Source organism: Chelonus insularis, unplaced genomic scaffold (assembly GCF_013357705.1).
Source record: "Chelonus insularis isolate UGA/USDA-ARS -01 unplaced genomic scaffold, ASM1335770v1 contig_71_pilon, whole genome shotgun sequence".
Taxonomy (NCBI): domain Eukaryota; kingdom Metazoa; phylum Arthropoda; class Insecta; order Hymenoptera; family Braconidae; genus Chelonus; species Chelonus insularis.
The window spans coordinates 111,172-130,677 of record NW_023276721.1 but is presented as its reverse complement, the minus strand read 5'-3'; the positions used below and the strand labels follow the sequence as shown (position 1 = coordinate 130,677).

The 19,506-nt window shown below is 35.2% G+C and overlaps 2 protein-coding genes across 2 annotated transcripts; one reads left to right on the top strand and one right to left on the bottom strand.

Annotated features, from left to right (window-relative positions):
• Positions 1-3,839: 3,839 nt before the first annotated feature.
• LOC118071066 (uncharacterized) lies at positions 3,840-4,588 on the bottom strand. Its single transcript, XM_035090023.1, has 2 exons — positions 4,183-4,588; positions 3,840-4,105 (listed from the first exon to the last, which is right to left on the bottom strand). Exons 1-2 carry the CDS (start codon positions 4,586-4,588, stop codon positions 3,840-3,842), a joined length of 672 nt encoding a protein of 223 aa, XP_034945914.1.
• A 10,938-nt stretch (positions 4,589-15,526) lies between these two features.
• Positions 15,527-16,611, top strand: LOC118071065 (poly(U)-binding-splicing factor half pint-like). Its single transcript, XM_035090022.1, has 3 exons — positions 15,527-15,569; positions 15,935-16,095; positions 16,528-16,611. The coding sequence occupies exons 1-3, from the start codon at positions 15,527-15,529 to the stop codon at positions 16,609-16,611; spliced, it is 288 nt and encodes a 95-aa protein (XP_034945913.1).
• The last annotated feature ends 2,895 nt before the right edge of the window (positions 16,612-19,506 follow it).

The following is a 19,506-nucleotide window of genomic DNA, read 5'->3' as shown; positions in this document are numbered from 1 at the left end:
TTTTTCGTTTTCATTTCAGTGAACAGTATTTTTTTTTTGCTATTTATTTATATCCGATTGCTTTATGCAGACAGGAATGAGATTTATTAAAAAAAAATTCTTTACCAAAATCTAATCGCTTAAAGCAGACGGATATTGGATTAATTGAAAAAAATTGTTTACTAAAATCCAATCGCTCAAAGCAGACGAATATTAAATTAACTTAAAAAAATTGTTTACTAAAATCCAATCGCTTAAAGCAGACGGATATTAAATTAACTTAAAAAAAATTGTTAACTAAAATCCAATCGCTTAAAGCAGACGGATATTGGATTAATTGAAAAAAATTATTTACTAAAATCCAATCGCTTAAAGCAGATGGATATTAGATTAACTTAAAAAAATTATTTACTAAAATCCAATCGCTTAAAGCAGACGGATATTAGATTACTTTATTTATTGTTTATTTGTGAATTATTTATTTATTAATTTTTTTTTCATTGATCGATTGATTATATTATTTACTTATCTTTTTATTTATTTATTTTTTATTTATTGATTTATTTAATTGTTTATTTATTCGTTTTTTCTATATTTATTAATTTATTTATTGTTTTCACATATATTAATTTTTCTATCCATTTCTTTTTTTTATTTATTGATCTATTTTATTGTTTATTTATTCGTTTTTTATATATTTATTAGTTTATTTATTGTTTATATATTGACTTTTTTATTTATTTATTGTTTATTCGTTAATTTTTTTATTTATTTGTTTCTTATATATTCATTTATTTATTAATTTTTATCTATTTACTATTTTTTTTTCTTTTTCTTGTTTATTTATTCATTACTTTATTATTATTATTCTTTTTATTATTATTATTATTATCATCTACAGGTAGAGGGAAGAATGGGGGTGCTCGCCACACCCCGAAAGAGAAAAGACAGGCTGAGGGGGGAAATTATGTTGGAGGACGATCAGTCGTGAGGGGGAGGATTGGAGGCAGGGGCAGAGGAAAAGATAGAGGACGAGGACGAGGAAGCGGTAAAGGAAGAGGTGGTGGTCAAGGAAGAAGAGATGGTCGCGGACGAGGAGGAGGTCAAGGATGGGGAGACCCCAGAGGGCATAGAGGCCGTGGCGGGGGTCTTACCGTCTATCAGCATTTTTATGCTTAAATTTGAAATAAAAATAATAATAATTATAATCATAATGAAAAATATGACTTTTAATAATAATAATTATTATAACAATAAAAAAAAATGGTGTTTTTTTATTTTCTCCACTGGGAAGTTAGTCGTGTGGACCTTTCGGGTCGCACTTAGACCACTGCAGAGCACTGATATTATTATATATATTAAGGTAGAAAGGTGGGAGAAATAAAGGCTGATCCCCAAAGTACCCCCCTCTAAGCAACGGAGTTAGGGCGCAAGTTTTGAAAAGAAAAAGAAATGTCAAAAAGGGATTCTTAAACTAACAGTCTTTGAGTTGCAGTTGCACTCTTTTCTTCTTTGGTCCAGGATATGTACGAAGTGACGATGAGGTAGCTTGACTTGACGAAGCGTTGGCTGATGATTGCGGCTGTACTTGAAACCTAAAAAGTTCCTGACTACTTAAATGAGCCGGTTTTAACCTCTCAACGTTGCTATTAGATTCTCGTCCATTAATATCCAGTGTAAACAATTTGTCACTGACTCGATTTAAAACTTTAAAAGGACCGGCATATGGTTGATAGAATCCTTGCTTGAGAGCGTCGTGCCGTACGAACACATGTGAACATGTATAAAGATCTTTATAACAGAAGGTATTTGTTTTGCAGTGATGACTGACGGGCGCAGGTTTCAACTTTCGCATGTGAATACGAAACTCTTCCAGGAAGATATTTGGATCTGATGGCGAATATACGTGGGTAAAAAATTCCCCTGGAATTCTCAGGGTTGTTCCATACATGTATTTTGCTGTAGAAGCTTTAAGATCTTCTTTGTAACAAGTTCGTAGTCCTAGAAGAACTGTAGGCAAAATAGTTACCCATTCCTTAGTTTCATGACAGCATATAGACGTTTTCAAGACTCTGTGCCACCTCTCTACAAGCCCGTTGGCAGTTGGATGATAAGGTGTAGTACGAGTTCTCTTGCTACCCACTAAACTAGTCATTGCCATGAACAGTACACTTTCAAACTGCGTACCGTGATCCGTAGTTATTGTCTTTGGGCAACTGTAATGAGCTATCCAGGCTGTGAAAAATGTCTTGGCGATGGTATCTGCAGTAATATCTTTAATAAGCACAGCTTCAGGCCATCTTGAAAAACGATCCACCATTATTAAGCAGTATTTGTAGCCTTCAGACTCAGGCAACGGCCCTACAATGTCAACGTGAACATAGTCAAATCTTTGATCAGGTTCTAAGAAGGTCGATGGTTGAACGTGCACATGTCTTCCAACTTTAGAGCGCTGGCGGGGAACACAATTACGAGCCCAGTGGGTTATATGTTTGTTTATATGTGGCCATACGCAATGTTGACGAATTAATTTACACGTGGCTCTTCCACCAGGATGAGATAGGTTATGGAAAGCTTCAAACACCTGTCCTCTAAAACATTCAGGTACATACGGTCGAATTTCTTCTTGAGAAACATCACACCACATCACTTTATGCTGCAAACCAAACGTAAGCTTTTGTAGCTTTAAGTTCCGGATCAGCAGCTTGTGCTTCGGCTTAGGCATTAAAGTCGATGATAGTAGGCAATCGAAGTAGTTGATCAGAGCTAGTAGCATCTATTCTTGGAAATGTATCTGCTACAATGTTTTCAGCACCTTTAACCGTCTCTATTTGTGTAGTAAACTGACTTATGAAGCTCAGCTGCCTGGATTGACGTGGCGAAGCCTTGTCTGACTTTTGCGAAAAAGCATGTGTCAAAGGTTTGTGATCAGTTCGAATTACAAAATTATATCCTTCCATCCACGATGTAAAAAATTTCTCAGCGTGATATATTGCAGTTAGTTCTCTATCATACACACTATATTTAACCTCTGCTGATGTCAACTTCTTGGAGAAAAAACCCAGTGGTTTCCAATCTTCATTGTTGTTAGTTCGTTGTTCCAAAACTGCACCAACTGCTACATTAGATGCATTAATGGTCAGTCGGAGTTGCGGTTCACGTGCTGGATAAGCTAACAGAGCTGTCTCAGCGAGACTGGCTTTGCATTGTTCAAAAGCTTTGAGAGCTTCGTCTGTCGACTCAACTGGTCTCATGTCTTTTTTACGAACGTCTTCTAGGAGAGCATGAAGAGGAGCTTGAAGAGTTGCTGCATTTTCGATGAAACGACGATAAAAGTTTATCATCCCTAAAAAACGACGAAGATCTGAAATGGTTTGAGGTTGTTTGAATTCCTTGATGGCTTTGACTTTATCAGGCAGTGGCTTAGAACCTTCTGCTGTAATTAAATAACCTAGGTACTGGACACTTTTGGCGCCAAACACACATTTTTCTTTTTTAACTGTGAGACCATAATCTCGAAGGCGTTCAAGAACTGCTTTAAGGTGTTTGACATGCTGCTCTTCATCTTCTGAAGCTATGAGGAGGTCGTCCAGATAAGCATGAACAAAATCAAGACCTTGCAAAACTTGTCTGATAAATCGTTGGAATGTTTGCACAGCATTACAAAGCCCAAAGGGCATAACTAAAAATTCAAGAAGGCCAAAAGGCGTTATCATAGCTGTTTTTGGCACGTCCTCGGGATTTACAGGTATTTGATGATATGCTCTGACAAGACCGATCGTTGAAAATACTCTCTTCCCATGTAGAATTGATGTATAATCCAAGATGTGAGCTACAGGATACCTATCAGGAACGGTCTGTTAATTTAAACGACGATAATCGCCGCAAGGTCGCCAATCGCCATCTTTTTTTGGCACCATGTGAAGTGCACTAGCCCAGGGACTGCTACAAGGGCGGCAAATACCCTGATCAATCATAAACTGATACTCTTCTCGGGCTTTTTTAAGCATGTTGGCTGTCAGTCGTCGAGGTCGTTCATGTACTGGAGGCCCAGTTGTTGGTATGAAGTGCATAACGTCATGTTTTGCTGAAGCTTTATGTATAGTAGTCCAAAAACTCCAGGGAACTGTTTAAAAATAGGTGTATAGGGCTCGTCTTTATTTATAGTAGAGATACCAATAATGGAAGCAAGTTCCAATTTACCGCCTGATCCAATACCAGTTTTCATGTCAATAAGCCGGTGATCTGTAATATCAACTACCAAGTGGTATCGATAAAGTAGGTCAGCACCAACAATGCCGTACGGTACATCTGCGACTCTGAAGATCCATCTAATCGAACGTTTAAGACCTAAGTTGAGGTTAAGAGCTTTCTGACCGAAAGTAGCGATACGAGTTCCATTGGCTGCGTATAATTTGATATCCGATTCAATTGTTTTATCTAAACGGGTAGCAGGAATGACTGAGACTTCCGCTCCCGTATCGACAAAAAAGCGTTGTCCGGTATCACGGCCATAGATGAATAGACGACAAGGTTTATTACCATCATCAGTGACCGCCACTATCGCTGATGAACTTCCTAGTTTTCCTGCTTGTCCTTGAACTCGCATGGCTGTGCACACTTCCTAGCCTTCTCACCAAATTTGCGATGATAGTAGCAGAGTTTGCTATTTTCTGATTTCCGAGCTTGAGAGATTTCCGATTAAACTGTTCTTGGAGCTGAGTTACTTTTTCTTCTAAAGAACTTTCTTTGCTAGTATGAGGCTCCTGTTCTACTGCTGCTACTTATGCGGGATGACTTTGTGGAAGGTCCCAAATACGGTCAGCCAGTTAACTAACAGCATCCAAATCCAAAGTCTCACACGGAATCAAAGTCAACTGCATTTGTCGTGGAAGGTAATCCAACCAGATCATCCGTACGGTGCGTTCATCAAGCTTCCCATTGTTCAATGACTTAATTTCAGCTAACATGGGAGAAGGTTTGCGATCAGCTTGAGACAGGCCTGTAATCATCTTACAAAATTTCTTTTCATCAGTCTGCGAACAATGGTTAAGTAATGCCTGTTTGATAGCGTTGTACTTGTCAGTAGCTGGTCGATAAATAACTAACTCTTTAATGAGAATCATTGTAGCTTGGTCGAGCTTGCTGATCACAAAACTATTTTTGGAAGCGTTTGAAGTGATATGATGAGAATAAAACTGTGCTTCCAACGCACTAAACCATAGCTCAGGTTCTTCGGATCAAAAGGTTGGAAACTGCAGACGTTCAATAGTGCTGATGGCAGAATCAGTATCTGTAGCAGAATTTGGTTGTTGTCCTGATGACATATGTGCAGTCTCACCTTGTTGTAGATTTACATCATTCTCGTTAGTCATATCTGCTGTTGTTGCTCGATGAATTTGAAGACGTAGATAATAGTGGCTTCTCACGCGTTGAACGAAATAAACGTAAACGTTCGTAAATCACGTCGGGGTCACCAAATGTGACCCACGAAATTAAGTCCAATTATCAATAACAATTATTTATTTATAATCAAACTACTACTATTGTTACATTAAATTAACATTAACTGCACGCGATGTGCATAAGATGTACATTAGATCAAAAACTCTAGCATTATATATTTCAAGGTAGAAAGGTGGGGGAAATAAAGGCTAATCCCCAAATCTGCGAGCATAATGCTGTCACCTATCGGAATTTTTTTAATCTGGAATACAATATTTCTAATTATTTCTAAATTATTCAATTTTATACTACAAATTGATTTTTTAAAAATTTAGATAGGTAGCAAGGACTGACGCAAACATGAATTTTCGACGAAAGACGTATAAAAATAAAATAATTAGTGATTTTTCATCTGAATGATGTGGCCGCCATCGTGGAATTGAAGTGCGGCAAATCAATTTAGGATATGCTCATTTTTCCTTTTTAATTTTTTTAATAAAAATATTCATAATATACAAAAAATTTTTGTTTACGTCAGTCCGGCATTAATTCCTCTGTAATTTGGTACCCAGTTTTATAGAAATAATTGTAAATTGACGAAGAAATTAGAAATATCCCGATCCCACATATTTGGAGAGGGAGAATCAGTCGCTACTCTGGCTTAAGTTATTATCCCTGCTTTTAGAGATTAAAAAAAGTGAAAGGTAACTCTCACTATACAAATAAACTGGAAGTACCCTATGGTCAATATCGAATTAACCGATGATAAGTGCGTAAAATAAATATAACTTCATAATTCTCAGAGATGGCGTATGAGTGCTGAATTTTATCGAAATTTTTGAATTTAAATGAATTTTGAATGTAAGAGTGTTTATTAAGGCTGGGCTGTAGACAGATTTTCCCCTAGAAAGTTTCTAGCAAATTTTTCTCTACAAATGACGGCGTCAAAAATGGATGAATTTAGTTAATTTAGGACTCAATCGAAAGTTGATTTTATTCTTCACATCGGAAAACAACGATATAATAACATTAATTACTTTATCATAATTAAAAAAGAGGATGAAGATATGCACTCACTTTTCACTAGATTTTAGAGGTATCATGGCGGATACCGCTGTCATCAGCCGTCAACGAGAAAATGATTTATTTCACAATAACCACTGTACCTCTACTGTAAATCGTTGTTTTCCGATGTACATACTATTGTTCGGAATATTTAAAAAAATTTTTTATAATAAAAAAACGAATAAATAAAACACAGTTTCGCGAGAAAAATTTCAGGTGATCATTCACAGAATCGTATTGTTTCCATTTTCGACAGGTGGCGCAGCAATGGTCTCTGAAAAGCATGGAATGATTATTGATTTCTACGACAGTGCGTATCAAAATCACTCAGGGCCCTAAGACAAGTGACAAAGAGCGTTATATCTTCTGTCGCAGTCTTACTCATTCTATCTTTCTGCGCATGTGTAGAAACCTGAACAAGCTCCAGCATGTGCAAATCATACGTGAAATCAACCAAACAATCAAGATGTGACGAGTATGCAAAACATGCAATTACACAAACGTAAGGTAAGACATTCACAGTCAGCTGATTACATGTTGTAATGGATATGACTGATTACAAGCAATTATTTAGAATATTTATTCCATCCAAAACCTTAAATACATTATTTAAAGCAATAAAACATTCTTAAGATATTTTAAATATACATAGTATATTTGTATATGTATATGTGTACATAGAGTACAGACTTTGAAACAATAAAAAATATTCACAGAACAAACAGTCTTCTGGACTTCTATTTTTCAAGGAATAAATGATATAGACAATTTGAGGTTCTTCTCTTACTTAATTATTTTTATAGATAATGAAGATTATAATTTTCAAGTCAAAGTTTTATATATTTAGTTTTTAACATTTACTTAGATTTCAACACATCTATCGTTGATATGAAAATAACATTAAATTGTAGATGCTCTTCGAAGATGAAATTAGACAATAAACAAATAATTATATCAACAAGAATCATATTTTGATTATTTTTTATACACGATAATGAAAATGCTGTATAAAGTTGCTCTTTACACATATCAGTGTCGGTGTCATCAATTAAGAATATATTTGGTTTATTGTTTTCGAAATGATCAAAAACCAGTTGCTTTCTGGTTTCAGATCCAGTTCATTCAACGTGCATACAGTGCACTGATTATTCATCGCTAAATTTAATACTAATCTGGCTAAAAGTCGTTGTTTATAATATTTAGAATCTCTCCGAACTTCAAAAGAAAAAATGTTGTTAACACTTACCATATTCACTTTAGTTAATTCTGCTTGTAAAGTTACATTTACTTGCGCTATCATCTAGTACTTATGTAAATTTAAAAAATTTATTAGATTCTTAAACACCTTAGATAAAAATTTTTCTATTTCTTCAATTTCCTCCCATCACATAAAATTCTTCAACATCATTCAATATTTCAGGGAGCTCAATGACCATGAGTGCAAATAAGGTGTTTTATTCTTTATGAAAAGAGAAGCATGTATGACTTTTAAAAATAAACAGTGAATAAATAAAAAAAACTTAGTAAAAGGGTAATAAGTTGTTTATTAATGCATATTTTAAAAATAAAGATAACAAAAAATTTTTAAATTGTTCAGCATGACTGCTTTTTTTATAGCTCTAAGAGTATTGTATAAGGATAAACACATTTTATTTCATGCTATGCCCAGAAAAATTTATTTAGTAGAAGTAGAACAACATTAAAAATGAATTCACATATTAATAACAAATAAAGTAATGATCGTCTTCAAAATTAATTACATGAATGACTATTGATAATTCAGACAATTTTTTTATTCTTTTCAAAAGCAAACATAAAGTGTGCAATGAGTAGGTAGGTGTACTATTATGTTTCACATAATAACGTTCTGCAATTTGTATTTTATGTTATTTCGCGCATCACACACTAGAGAGAGAGACAAGACACTACACGAAGAGACACGCCCACCAATCTTACACGTACCTGTCGGTTTGTCATTGAAAAATGTTAAATATTCATCTACAACCGTTCCATTCTGTGTCAAAATTTAGATTTCAACACTATTTACTTTTTCTGTTTAAATTCGCTTATAACAATTGTTACCAAAAAAATGAATATTTCAAAATGTACTGTTTGTAAATACATAAATATACATATATACATATACATTCGTTGAGCGTTCTCTGTCTTCAATTCACTCTGTAGTTTTAAAATACATTTGATTGGTTGGTGTTCCAGAAGACATTCCTCTTCTTCCCCTCCTTATTTTTCGTTGCAATGTTTCATCTCATCTATGCTGCTGTACTTTTTTTATAAGGAAATTCCTGATTTATTAGAACATATCTAAATATTAAATAAAATGAACAAATATTATTTCAGGACTTCTGTACTACAATTTTATTATATTTCTTGTAACTAATCAAATTAAAAAAAAACCTCGCGAAATCTTGACACGGTGTAGCTAACTGTGACACAATTTTAATTACTCATAGCGCCACTACTATTGGCTAGTGTGTAATAACCTTATTGTTGTTTAAACATTTTTATGTGCATTAGTTTCCAATAATAATTTATTTCTAAGAAAAATCTTTTTTAAAAAAAAAATTTCTTAGTTTAAGATCTATTTGGTAACTTATTCAATAGTTATTGTATCGTTGTTTGCTGTTATCAGTGAGTTATACGTACAGACATGTCTCACCGTTATCGTAAGGATCCAATATTATCTAATTATAATCGTCAATTACGATTGTCAAACCGACGATATTCTCGAAAGAGGAAGGCCGTGAACAGGTAAGTAATATCAAAATCAATCTAAACATGTGGTTATCCGTTTTGTTTATGTTAACCTCTAATATGCCTTGTTTTTATTTCTCTTTATTTACACGTGCTTCAACATATTAAGAGCATGTCTAATCTGTTACGTGATCAATTTTTTATTTATTTTTCATTGCTTTATTACTGCATAAGTGTTTACATTTTTATTAAATTAAGATAAGCTTGCTCTGCTCTGCAAAGCGTCACTTAATGTACAAAACCATCCGTACGTAATATCGGTAGATATTATTGTTATAGAATCATGTGCTGACTTTGTACATGCTTCTTATTTTTTAGTTCATTTCACGGAAATTAATTACCCGCATTTATACGGTTAAACGATATGTCATCAGGTTTTGAGTGATGTTTACGAGAAGTTTTGATTACTAGTATGATGATAGTTCCTACTTTTATGCTTCTACGGTTTTCAAAACTTAATAAATTTTGTCAAATACATAATTTTTATTTATGCTGTGTTTATTTTCTTCAATTAATGGATGATTCAATTGAATAGAGAATCATACAGACTTTTTCATCATATCATTCATAAAAACAGTTTTAAAACTTTTCAGTTTTCTATATCTACTTTAATTTGGTCATGTTTTTGAATATTTCCATAGTGGTACGTACGATTTCTTTTTTAAACTATTCTTTTCTATTCCTATGACAATAACATTAGTATATTCTTCTTTTATTCAACGTTTCTCTTCATAACGCTTATTTTTTGTTTCAACATTTCTTAGATCAATAGTAAACATGATGCTAAGTGCTTCTTTCTTACACATAGTTTTGGAAAATTTAGGATACCTATCTTCAATGATATTTCAACTACCGGATGAAGTCGATACAATCAGCAAATGATGGAGAAGTTCGTGAGCATGGATTGATGCAATCGTTTTTGTGTTTTGTATACATATCCACTAAGATTATATATGATATATGTTTCTCATTATTGAAATTCTTGTAGATGAAACTGCATACATCAAAACTCCAATGAATCATTCTTACTGTTATTATGCACAGCTGACAGATTATAAACTTTTATTCATTGGCAACAGTTATTGATATAAATTTCATCCACATACATATGGATTCAGGAAAGGATGAATAACCAGTCAACTTCATTCTACTTCTCCACAATTGCATCGAAATAATTCTTTTGTAAAAATTAGAATTGTTCATTTCAAAATATTGTATATAACGTGTAATGAATACAATTTTTTTGTATTTGTTGAGAAAATCTCAACTTGTGAATTAACCTAACCGTTTAAGGATAGGGATGATTGTGCCGGAACAGAGCAAACGGAAGTCAGGTTTTATAACAAAAATAAAATATCTTTATTTTCAGCACTAACAGGTACACTCAATACACTGACAAACTTGAGTTGTTCACTAGGAAGACTGAATGTCGCTCAAAATCACTGAATGTCTAATTTTAATTGCTGAATGTGAATTGAATGTCTAAAAAATACTCAACTTGGTGTGTTCAGTATTATTGACCTCCCACACGAGCTCAGCACGCTTCTCAGGTTGAGCAAGAATATGATTGTGCACGTGGCGTTAGCCTATCAATGCAATGCAAAATGAATTTGATGAAATGTCTTGAATTTACAATGAAATATCGTGAAATATTACTTGATTATAGATTTAGAGTAAAGACTGAATTTTTCTGATGATTTACAATAGCACTAGTACTGATGATTGACTCAAAATTGTAAGATTTGTTAAGAATGAATGAGAATGGCGTGTACACGTGAACGAGAACAGTGAAAGAATGGCGACAGGAACTTCATTAGTCAAAAGGGACACTCAAAAGTAGTCAAATGAGTGACTAGATAAAGAATTATTGATTATTAGGTCGATTGGTTATCTACCCAGTCCTAAGATGGCCGTCGAAGTTCCTGTCAGCTGGCAAATTCAAATTGAGAATTAATTAATTCTCAACATGCCGTCCGCCATCAGCAACTGGTTGATGATTGTCTTCTGGTTGATTCTGCTGCTGGGCTTCAGGAGTTGGGTTGATTGGTAGAATGGCTAGCTTGACGATTGGTCGGACCAACGTCGTTGTTGATGTCTTCACCGTTGCTACTCGTGGAAGCCCATCTTGCCCTGGGTGTAGTTGAATTATCCTCACGAGTGGCCATTTCGTGGGGGGAAATCTTTCATCAGTTAGCAAGGCTAATGCACCAACTTGAATTGTTCTGTTCCAGAACTGCTGTGATTGTCGTTGAATCATCCGCCATCGATTTTGAATTGAATGTGCAGGTTCTGAGGTTGATGGTTCAGGAACAGTGTTGAGTGCTGACCCAACAAGAAAGTGTCCAGGAGTGAGTGCTTGAATGTCTTCTGGGTCATCACTGATTGGCTCTAGAGGTCTTGAGTTGAGAATGGCTTCTATTTGTGTCAGTAGTGTGGTGATCTCTTCAAACGTGAAGAGTGATTCTTTTACTGTTCTCGTCAAATGAAATTTAAGTGATTTCACTACTGACTCCCACTTGCCACCCATGTGTGGTGCTGCAGGTGGGTTGAATGACCATTGAGTGCCGTTGGTGATGATGAATCTAGAGATGACCTCATGTTCTCTGGTGAATTGCGTGAATACACTCAACAGTATTTTTTTCCTGTTTTAGCGCAAAGCAGTACTACATATGTAACGATTCAATTATGATAAACTTCATATATCAATCACATTAGCATACATCGAACATAGATTCGTAATAATTAAAATAAATTGTACTTTTGTATTGCAATAATTTATAATATAAATGAATTGATAACAATCAACATATCTAACAACATGATTATCTTTAATTACACTTATGTAATACTTTTCTTCCAATTATTTTTATCATATACTTCATAAAATATTTCATATTTCTATCAATATCAATAATAATTGTCATTGTAATAATTGTCAATCCATCTATTACTTTTGAATATAAAAAATCTTTCCCTATATAAGATTTATTACAGACATCGTTCAGGTATTGTTCAAATATTTTTTAAAATACCTCGTCTCAGATGAAGACATCTATCAGCTATATTCCAGACAACTTTGGGTTTAGTCTCATCAACTAATTATAACTATCAATATTTATGTTTTTTTTCGCATTGTAGTATAATTATTCTTTTGCTGGTAATAAACTGGAAAATTCGACAGATTCATCAAATAGTATTTTTATTAAAAAATTCTTTGCCATAATTACTACACCAATTATCTAAATGCAAATTTTTCCATGTTCTTTTTTCTGCATCGAAAGTAATTGTAGATGCTGACTGAAACATTAGTTATACTTCTCCCAATAACAACATTTCTTTACAATACCAGTAGTAAGATTCGATAAAACCAGAAACGTTGTGTATGAACAACTCAGTAACAATTTTCCAGTCTTTGATATCAACTTCTTTCGGTTCACAATGAGCTTAGCATTAAGCATTAACTTATACTTACTTCGTTAATAGGACAGTTGGAGTACTGAGATATTTTCTTTTTTTAGATACTTTTTCCCGATTTTTTAGTGCAAACGATTAATTATTCTAAAAAAGTATAACTAGATCGATAGAAAATTTAATTCTCTATCAGTCTATATACATGATTATTGGACCTAAAATTGACAAATTTTCTCTAACATTTAAAGCGCGTAGAACTTAGAAAAATTACCGCGCTGATAAATTTCGAGCTCGGGAAGACTTTTCAACTACCCAGCATGAGCCTAAAATATCCCCTCTTCACTCACCGTACAGTGTCTGTGTCACACTTACGGTTGGAGTGTGCATTTCACTCGCACTCATGCTTCACAATACTCGGCACGCGCGCAAAAGTTTTGTGTGAGTGCAAGTGAAACAGAAAGATATTTATTGCTCTCTGTCGCACTCAAGGGCGCCAGAAGAGAAAAAGCGCGCTCGGGCCCCCAAATATAACAACCTGTATAACTTTCGATAAATTGTTCAATGTTTGATTCTGCACATTTTGAGCTTGAAATCGGACTGAAAAAGAAAAGAGAAAACTTTCAGAACAATTGAACTCAAGAACCGACGATCATTTAACTTGTCCAATTATAGTCGATGGAAGTTGGAGTAAAAGATCATATGGATCACAAGGTAGATCGAAAACAGGCTCAGCTGTTGGAATCGGTGATCGCACTGGAAAAGTGCTATTCTATAATTATCGAAGTATGTATTGAAGGAAATGTGCATTTGCTGCAAAAAGAAAAATACCTGTAAGCAATCACCGATGCTACCAAAATTATGATACAAATTTAAGTTCATCGAGTATGGAGAGTGATATCATTGCCGAAGGCTTTCGAAACAGCATAAAAAATCACAGATTAGTTTACAATTAAATGATTGCTGACGGTGACAGCAGTTTATACTCAAAAGTATTACACGAGAATCCATATGATGGCATCTACATTAAAAAAATTGAGTGCGTCAATCATTTGCTTCGTAATTTTGTTAAAAAGCTGAAAAAGGTAACGAGTGTGAAAACTGGATCTGCTGGTACACAGTACAAGAAAGTAGTATTTAAAAATATAATGAAAATGAGTATGGCCGTGGTTAAAGCTTCAGAGTTCAGGAGAAATGAAGAAAATACTAATTTTGAGGCAAAAATTGCGAATATACAAAGTGACATTAAGAATATTCCAGCTCATATATTCGGTGATCATGAGAAATGCGCCAAATATTTTTGCAATGGTCCAAAAAAAAATGAAGTCAACTTGGTACCAGAATTAACGGCTGTCGGTTTATTTGACTTTGTTACAAATATTGTGCATAAATTTAGTTATAGTGCAGAAAGCATTTTACACGGCAAAAGTTTAAATCGCGCTGAATGTTTCAATTCTCTGATCAACAAAAAAATTGGTGGTAAAAAGAAATGTATATCTCAGAGAGGCTTATACCGAGGAAAATTAGCAATGACAGTTATTCAATTTAATTCACAAAAACCAGCTACCAGGCTAAATGAATATTTACACAAAGTTACACCTGAAACTGCGATTGATATGGAGAATAGACGTATTCAGAAAAATGAATATAATGTAAAAAGACTGCGAAACAAGGAGACACAAGAATAAGACATTTTTCCAAGTGATGATGACGATGATAACGACGAAAAAAACAAGTGTTTTGAAACCTCTGTTATGAAAAAACAAGTTTCCAAAAGCGGAAAAGAATATTACGAAGAAAGTTGTAATGAACCTGATATTAGTTCAGATGAATTTTAAGCAAGAGTTCGCAGAATTCGTAAAACGAATTTTATGCCCATCACTTCGTCGACCTAATATAGATGCATATGAGCAGGCAACAAAAAATCTGCAAAAAAATATATTGCAGAACATTTCAGGTGTACAATACAAGAATGCGGATTATTTCTCTACTCAAAAGCACCATACTTGTGCACAGTACCTGATGGACTGATTCGTACACAGGAAGATAATGATACAGTGTTAATAATAGAATGCCCATTTGCAGCAAGAGAACTCCCGCCGAAGGAGGCTGTACGACTGAAAGTTGCAAAAATTCATCAAATGTTTAATAAAGAACTTACTGGATTAAATGAAAGTAGTTGGGCCTATTACCGACTGATAAGTGCAATGGAAATAACAGAAAAACCATTCGGATTATTTGTTTTGTGCACATATAAAGGATGGATTTACTGTCATCACGTAAATGAAAAATTGTGGCAATTAAAAATGGAAAATGCCCTGACAACATTTTATGAACAAAAATTACTACCAGAAATAATTGACAGCCGACTTGCAAGATCTATAGAATTACGTAAATCTGTAGATTTTGAGATAACAAGTTGGAGGCAATATGTTCAAGAAATGATGTTAGGACGAAATAAAATAGATAGTAATAACGTAGACAATAATACAAAAAATATGCAAAAAGTAGAAGAAAAAGATAATCCACAATTGATCGATAATAATCAATTGATCGGTGAACCGAATCTCGAAGTGGTGATTAATGATGAAGTATTAAATAACCACGAAAAAGAAATTAAAAATATAAATATCTTATACTTAGAAATAAGTGTAACAAAAAACATAGAATTTTAGAGAACCGTCTGCTGCAAGCGATAGGAAAACAGAGAAAGTACTAAAGTAAACCGTCTGCTGTAGGCGATAGGAAAACAGAAAAGTACCAAAATGAACCGTCTGCTGTAAACGATAGGTAAGAAATAAAAGTATTAAAAAGTGTTTATTGTAAGTGATAGGTACAGAAACGTTAAAGTAGAAAAATGTCAATTTATGACCTCAATCGAACGGGTCAAGTCATTGTCGGTAAGTAAGATAAATATTTAAAACTCTATTGTAACCATTCAGTTCGGACTAGAAAACAAGTCATTGTAGAGTAATAACTTTAAAAATGTAATCTTAAATAATTAAATAAAGTAGTACTTGACATACTGACAAGAGCAAGAATAATCATTTGATATTGATTTTCATTGTCTGGTTCTATCATTGATAATAAAATTAAAAATCGTGATTATTTTTTTGCTTAGGTATGTCGATTAAAGATTTGTCGAGTGTAGTTTCCAAAATTTGTGAGCAGTAGCTGATAAGATCTGATTTATTAAAACGAATAAGGATACCTTATTAATTTAATACTGAAATAAAAATGAATAATAATAAAATATATATTTCAGGACCTGGTGAAAAATATCATACACTTTCGGATAATCTTGAAACCAGACTACCAGAAATTTCATTTAAACAGCAGGATGCAGTTAGAAGAGCTGAAAAATATGCTAAGGAGCAAAGCATCAAGATGGTCTTGAAGAAACGAACCGTAGCTCATCAACAGCAGGTATTTATCATTACAATCATAATGACATTTCATCACCAGACCATTTAAAAACAGTTCATAAAATTTAATATTCTATACTTAACTTTTTAAAACTCTAATCAATTAAAAATTGTATGTAATACTTTTTTGGAATGTTTTTTGTCAGAAAATGTATATTCTTTTTAATTATTAAATTTAGTCCTGTCACATCTTTAGGGTTTTTTCTATTAAATATGTAATAATATATTTAAAATGAAATTAATACCAATTAATTGCATTTGCTTCAAGGTCTTACAAATTTTCTACTATTATTGAATTTTTATTCTTTCGTTTTAAAAAGCTTAAAGTAATTTATAGATAAAAATAAAATTCAACCCGTAAGAGTTAAAAGAGCAAAAATAATTATTATGGTAAGTAAAAAAACTCTAATTGGTTAATTTTTCGTCCCTACAGAAGAATAAATTGGTCGTACCGCAGAAAGTATTATTGCTAATGTGCGGGTTAATGTCTCGTCACTCTTTTTTTCATCAATATTAACGAAAAATAAGAATCAATAAGGCAAAGTAATTATTCATCGAATCTTATATTTTTATGAGAGAATGGATGTGAACGAGACAAGATTAGGTTTTTAAAAATCATTTAATTAATTATTTTTTCATTCTATTAACTTTCAGCTAGTCCCGATGTTTTTGTTCGCATTCAAGAGTCTTATTTTTATTATCTTGGAGTTATTCCTTCTATTTCATTTATGATATTCTTAGTTCTATTTGTATGGAATAAATGAGTGTAATTATAATATTACGTAAACAAATAAAAACAATAAACTAATAATTTATTATTGTACAGAGTTTATGTTGGAAGCATTAGCTTTGAGCTGAAAGAAGACACTATTCGTCAGGCATTTCTGCCCTTTGGACCAAAAAAATCTATCAACATGTATTGAGATCCTATCACACAAAAACATAAAAGATTTGCATTCGTTGGATACGAAATACCGGAAGCAGCGCAATTAGCGCTTGAACAAGCAAATCCTTATCTTCTCATGATCCTTCCTCATCACCGGAGGTCGGTAGAATCTTATTTTCCTTTACCTCTTACATCATTACCCGGAAAAAAATAAAATAGATCTACATTGATCTACTTGGATCTATTTTTTGACACAATTAGATCTACTTTGTTCTGCGTGCATCTGTTTTGATCACTTCAGATCTCCTGTAATTACTGTGATCTCACTAGATACACATAGATTCACTTAGATAAAATTTTCTTCAGTTTTTTAGATATAAATAGATCAAATAAGATCTAAGAAATGGCATAAACGTGGATCTGTGTAGATCTACTTTATTTTTTCCCGGGTACTCCTACGTACCAATTTTTAGTCTAATTTTTCTTATAGAAGACCTCTATTCGTAGCTGTAAAGCACATTTGGTACCTAATAATAATAAAAGGAATAATTTTTTTTTTCGATCCACCTCCCCTGCACTTAGCCACGGGGCCCTTGTACTGGGTTCCCTAACAGGTGCTGCCTGGGTTCCCTTAGCACCGAACATTCCCTTATCATGTTGAGAGGCGTCTCCTCTTCCCCACCACACCACCGGCACGCGGATTTCTCTCCGCGTCCTAGCATCTTCATATGACGTCGAGTTAGCCAGTGCCCTGTGACGGTGCCCACGGCCACTCTTAGCCTTCTTTTATCCTGTTCGATCAGGTTTCTACTCACTTGAGTTGTGGGTTTCCTGACGAACGCTCTGGTGTGCCTCATTCCCGAAGTCTCCGCCTAGTAGCTGGTGAATCTTTTGTGAATCTTTTGAGCGTTGATCTCCACTGGGCCCCTGTCACCTCCACCGCTAGCGCCGATACGGGCCAGCTTATCAGCTTCGGTGTTGCTGCGTATACCGCAGTGACTTGGTACCTTTAGCAGCTTTAGTTTATTGCGGCATGCCGTTCGTTTTAGTACCCTTCTGCAGTGGTCCACGAATTTTGAACAGGTAGCCACTTGCGAAAGAGCCGTTAAGGCAGCATAGCTGTCACTGCTTCTATAGATATGTTGCCTAGTGCAATCCCTTCTGGTGATATACATAGCGCATAACAGGATTGCTTGTCCACATGTGCCCTCCAGTAGAACTTCCTATCTAAGGTTACTCCAAGGTAGCACACTGTTTCCGAACATCTCAGCTGTTTGCCAAAAATGGAGGGAGGTCTGAAATCAGTCCTCCTTCCTTTTTCAAACAAGACCAGTTCAGTTTTGCTCGGGTTGACCCTGAGCCCCCGAACCTGGCACCATCTCTCAACGACGTTGAGGGTCGTCTGCATCCTGAGGGACAGACTTCCCAAATCGTCGCCTGTGACCGTGATGGCCACGTCATCAGCGTAATCTTGAACGCTGGAGCCCGCCTTTTTAAGGTTCGTAAGAAATTCGTCCACCACCAGGGTCCACAGCAGGGGGGATAGGACACCTCCCTGTGGGCAGCCCTTGGCCACTGCAGCTCGAACTTCCGTACCTCCACTCACCTTACGAGCCCACTTGGTTTATCGGCCTCGCTTGTGGTTTTTTGCACCGGGGTTGATCCCGGAAAATGCGTTTTAATGAGGAGCTCCAGTATGCCCTAATGGTCGTCGACCATCTCTTCTTCCGGAGATTCTAGGCCTCGGATCATAGACCTGAATTCCCTCCGTGAGGTTTTGTATTCAGTCCATATCTGATCTGTCTTGAGCTTTTTTGCCCTGTTAAAGAGTCTCCTGGTTTCCCTGCGAGCCTTTTCAAGCTCCCTGTTCCACCATGAGACTTTACTGCACTCCTGCATCACCCTGGCGGGGCATGAGCAACTATAGGCCCCTACAATAGCGTCTTTTAGGTCCAGCACTGTCTCATCGAGGCTAGCCAGAGACCCTACACGCTCCTCCGTTCCGAGCTCCCCCATGAGTCTTTCCAGTTCCTGCCTAAACAGGCCCCAGTCAGCACTCCTTGGGTCCCTACACACTTGCAGTTCCACATTGCCCACCTCCCTCAGCCAGTATTGGCTGAGTCCCACAAGGTTCAGTTCTTGTCTCATGGAAACGCATCCCCTAGGGTCGCTATCACCTTTACAGCTTATTGAGGACCCGCCTTTGGCGTCTCTTCGTTCTAAAACCTCTCCCTTCCTACAATAAGGTTCTTGGATCAGGAAAATATCTGTGTGCTTCATTGCTTGGTCCTGACAATATAATGCCGCGGCCATGTAGCAGTGATGCAAGTTAATCTGCGAAATTTTTAACAGCCCCGATATCACGAGATTTCGGCGCCGTTTGATTTCGCGTGTTGGGAATGGGATTTGGGACGAGGAAGCGTAGGAAGAATTTATTCCTGCGTAAAAGAGCCAGTCATGTCACCGTCCCTTCTTGCGTCCTCTCCCGTGGGAGGGTTACCCGTAGGTTCTGTTCCAGGCCTTACC

Coding starts and splice junctions, on each gene's coding strand:
- LOC118071066 (XM_035090023.1), bottom strand. CDS start 4,588: ATGCGAGTTCAAGGACAAGCAGGAAAACTAGGAAGTTCATCAGCGATA. Junction 4,106..4,182: donor AACTGGTATTGGATCAGGCG/GTAAATTGGAAC, acceptor ATTTTTAAACAG/TTCCCTGGAGTTTTTGGACT.
- LOC118071065 (XM_035090022.1), top strand. CDS start 15,527: ATGTCAATTTATGACCTCAATCGAACGGGTCAAGTCATTGTCG. Junction 15,570..15,934: donor AACGGGTCAAGTCATTGTCG/GTAAGTAAGATA, acceptor TATATATTTCAG/GACCTGGTGAAAAATATCAT. Junction 16,096..16,527: donor CCGTAGCTCATCAACAGCAG/GTATTTATCATT, acceptor TCGTCCCTACAG/AAGAATAAATTGGTCGTACC.